General features: G+C 41.3%; 1 protein-coding gene across 2 annotated transcripts in view; it reads left to right on the forward strand.

Annotated features, from left to right (window-relative positions):
- Positions 1-2957, forward strand: part of LOC119363613 (WD40 repeat-containing protein HOS15-like) — an 18257-nt gene extending 15300 nt beyond the window's left edge. For both annotated transcript variants that reach the window (XM_037628993.1, XM_037628995.1), the window contains exons 11-14: positions 1164-1217; positions 1300-1373; positions 2245-2319; positions 2407-2957. In XM_037628993.1, the coding sequence (XP_037484890.1) occupies positions 1164-1217; positions 1300-1373; positions 2245-2319; positions 2407-2626 (423 nt within the window). In that variant the 3' untranslated portion in view covers positions 2627-2957. The remainder of the gene's footprint in view (positions 1-1163; positions 1218-1299; positions 1374-2244; positions 2320-2406) is intronic.
- Positions 2958-3722: the final 765 nt, after the last annotated feature.

Consider the following 3722-nt stretch of genomic DNA (forward strand, 5'->3'; position numbering starts at 1 on the left):
GACCGGGCTGTCAGATACATGCCATGTCAGCGGGGGATACAGGACCCTCTTTTTTTGCTCCCACTTTCTCAAAAAACTTATGTTGATATTTTTAAACATAAAATTGGTCAAACTTTATGAAGTTTTGACTTTAGATAAAACTAATACACGAAGATATGGAGGGAGTAGGACCGTATGTGCAGCGCAGCGCATAAATAAGTTTGTTGACCCAGGTGAGCATTTTCCGAGTTAAGAGACCAAATTGTACCACTAGTTTAATGGTTGTAGGTGCATTTCACTCTCTAAAGTTGTAATTTGATGACCTGTTGTGATTATATGGTTTTTGCCGAGTAAAGCTAAGCATTTTCTCAGTATATACATGGCACCAGTTGTACACCGTGTGTAATGAAAAAACACAACCTGGTTTACCAGTACAGAATATTTTGTTAGTTAACCTAAATAATTCTTATTTTCTGTTGCTGATGTCTCAAATGATTCTATCTGCTTATTGTTTTAAAAAATCAAGTTCTAATCGCTCCACAATAACAGGCAATAAATGAGAAACATAATTTAAGTCTGAAAGTTCAAAATTAGACTAGCCACAATGGTGAGTAACATACACTAGTAACATACACATGTCCCTAGACTATGTTACTACCTTCATAGTGGGTAGTAACATGCAAAGCTTCATTTATGATGTTATAGACTCATATTGTACTGGGACATGTGATGCTACAGTAACTAGCTAAGTTACTATAACTACCTCTCTCCTCATTAACTCATTGCCACATAAGCAAATTTGCTGAGTTGGACTCGATGTTACTGCTGAAGTTACTCCCACTGTGGCTAGTCTTATAGGGCCATAGAGTCATAAATGACAGGCGCCAGGATGGCAGATGACATTCACATAACAGAAAAGAAAATAATGCCCGGATCGGAAATTCGCATTATGCATTGAGTTGTGCTTTTGCACCAGATGCCTCACTGCAATTCAATATACATTTCTCATTGTAATTATAGGTGGTTTATGTAACCATATGGATTCACAGTAGCCACTCATGTGGACATGCTTTTTGTGTGGCTCAAGTTGCTATATTTGTTCACACTTCACAGAAGCTGACCATGCGCAGGTGCTTTGTCTTTTTTTCGTAATGAAGCGTTCCTTTTCCTTTTTCCTTTGTCAGATATGGAGTGTGAAGCAGGACAAATGTGTATATGATTTTAAAGAGCATACCAAGGTTTGTCAAATAATCGTTATTCTTGCTTGATCCCTTGAGTTTTCTAACTTTCTCTCTTATCTGCTCAACTGTCTTTTTGCAGGAAATATACACTATTAGATGGAGCCCCACAGGTCCAGGAACAAATAATCCCAATCAACAGCTGCTTTTGGCAAGGTATAATTTGGGCATTAGCTCCAGAGCCTTTAAAGACAAATAATGCCTTTGTATTTTCATTCTGACAGTTGACTGTTGGGTCAACTGACCGACCTGTTCTAACATGTATTCCTGACGTTGGAATTATGTGCAGCCTTCAGTGAGTAACCTTGAGCAGTTAATCCTGCATGAATTAGTAATAATAAAATTAAACATTGTAAAAATATTTTTAACGAAAAATCTTGCGTTACAATTTCTGTCTAACAAATTCATTTAGTCTGTTAATCAGTGGTCAAAGATTGTAAAGTTTGACTGAACATTTTCTGGGACATCATGTATTTTGGAACAGAGGTAGTATATCCTAGGAAACTTGATATTTGCAGTACACTGCAAAGTGGTTGTTCAGTAAGTTCGGTCTCTCCTACCTGCAATGATATCCACTACAATTTTGGAAATTATCGATGGGTAGTGTATTGGGTGATTAGTCGTTCTCAGCGTCTACTGTAATCCAGTATTAATGCTTCCTTTGTATGATATATGGCACACTAGGCCTCGCTTCAGCGAGAACATATCATCTTGTAATTGGATAGCCAGCAGTAACAAATTAGCTCATGCCAAATCATGATTTGTACGGAACATGTTTATAGTCCAAGGTGATATTATTTCAGCGTCAACTCGTGTTGTAGGTAAGTTCTTGGTCAATGTTTATTTCGGTACAAACTCCTAGTTCACCATTCAGTGGGTTTAGTCTCTGTTTGATAGCTTTGTTTATCCCTTGTGTACAAGATAGTCGGTATCTGCATTAGGTTCCTTGCTTCTGAGGACGATTTTGCTACCCCGCCAGGTTGCTTGTGTTTATCAGCAATGATGGACTATTTTGTTTTATATGCAGCGCATCGTTTGATTCATCTATCAAGCTATGGGAAGTTGAGCAAGGACACCTTCTGTACAGCTTGGCTGGCCATAGGTACTGATACTAAGGGAAGAAAATTATCGTGACTTACTGTGTCACACATAGAATGCTAAGCTCTCGTCAATTTACGAATGATTACAGGCAGCCAGTTTATTCTGTGGCCTTTAGCCCTGATGGCGAGTACCTGGCTAGTGGGTCGCTGGATCAAAGCCTACATATATGGTCCGTCAAAGAAGGCAGGATCCTGAAGACCTTCAGAGGGAGCGGTGGCATTTTCGAAGTGTGCTGGAACAAAGAAGGCAGCAAGATAGCAGCTTGCTTCTCCAACAATACTGTCTGCGTCATGGATTTCAGGATGTAGTTTCACCAGAAGATGTACATGTATCAAGCTACAAGGCTAGAATATATGTTCTTCCCATTGGTGGGAAATTGTTAGTCTACTCTAGGTTTTGGATGACTTTAGCTTCCCAGCTGATGTACAGTAGGACCTGACCGTAGTACCTTGTAGGGCAGAAGCCTCACAAAAGAGCATGTATGGCGTGTTGACATGATGTTACTGTGTTGGTGTTGTAGTATGGAGATATTGTGGTGCAATCAAATCATTTGACTTAGTTGATATAGATTAAGATGGCTACTAGTTTATTGGAACATATGGATATTAATGATAATGTCCTGTTAGGATGTATTTTACATGAATATTTGTAGGAATCTGATCATATGAGTAATTGAAACAGTTCAGAGGTGGGTGGAGAAAAAGTTCAGAGGTGGGTGGAGAAACAGCTCAAAAGCATACTTTCTGTGCTTTCAGAGGATGGATCTAAATCAGTCTTCATTCTTTCGAAGCCCATCGTACGTAAATTCGTTTCGCAGAAACCAGTTACTACATATATAGCCTGTTTCATCAATGTTGACACGTTTGAGATTCATGAGAGAAGCCAAAGGAAAGAAATTTGCTATTAGCTTTTGCTCCTCGTTCGCTGCCAGTCCTTCGTAGTTTGCCCGCGCAGTCCTTGCTGTTATGGCCACGAACAGAGCGAGGGAAGAGCTTGCGACCCCAGCAGGACCTGCCCGCTGCCGGGGTTAACAAGAAACGTAAGAGGGCCACCGTGAAAGGCGGAGATAAACGACCAGCGGGTCTGGAGCGCCGCCTTTCGGAACGCGAGGCCCCACTGACGTCCCCATGCTAGTGAGCATGTGATCCACCTGGAGTATTTTGGGAGGGGGCTCGGCTTTCCCCTCCACAGGTTCGTGCATGGGCTGCTCCGCTTCTGTGGCTACCAACTGCATCATATTCCGCCTAACGGAGTCCTCCACACAGCCAATTTCATTACTTTCTGTGAATGTTTCCTCGGAATGGCTCCTCACTTTGAGCTGTTCTGGTACTTCTTTCGAGTTTACGTACAGACGGACGAGGATGTCGTGTGCGACCTCGGGGGAGCTATCTTGCAGCTCCACCC

Source organism: Triticum dicoccoides, chromosome 2B (genome assembly GCF_002162155.2).
Source record: "Triticum dicoccoides isolate Atlit2015 ecotype Zavitan chromosome 2B, WEW_v2.0, whole genome shotgun sequence".
NCBI classification, from domain to species: Eukaryota; Viridiplantae; Streptophyta; class Magnoliopsida; order Poales; family Poaceae; genus Triticum; species Triticum dicoccoides.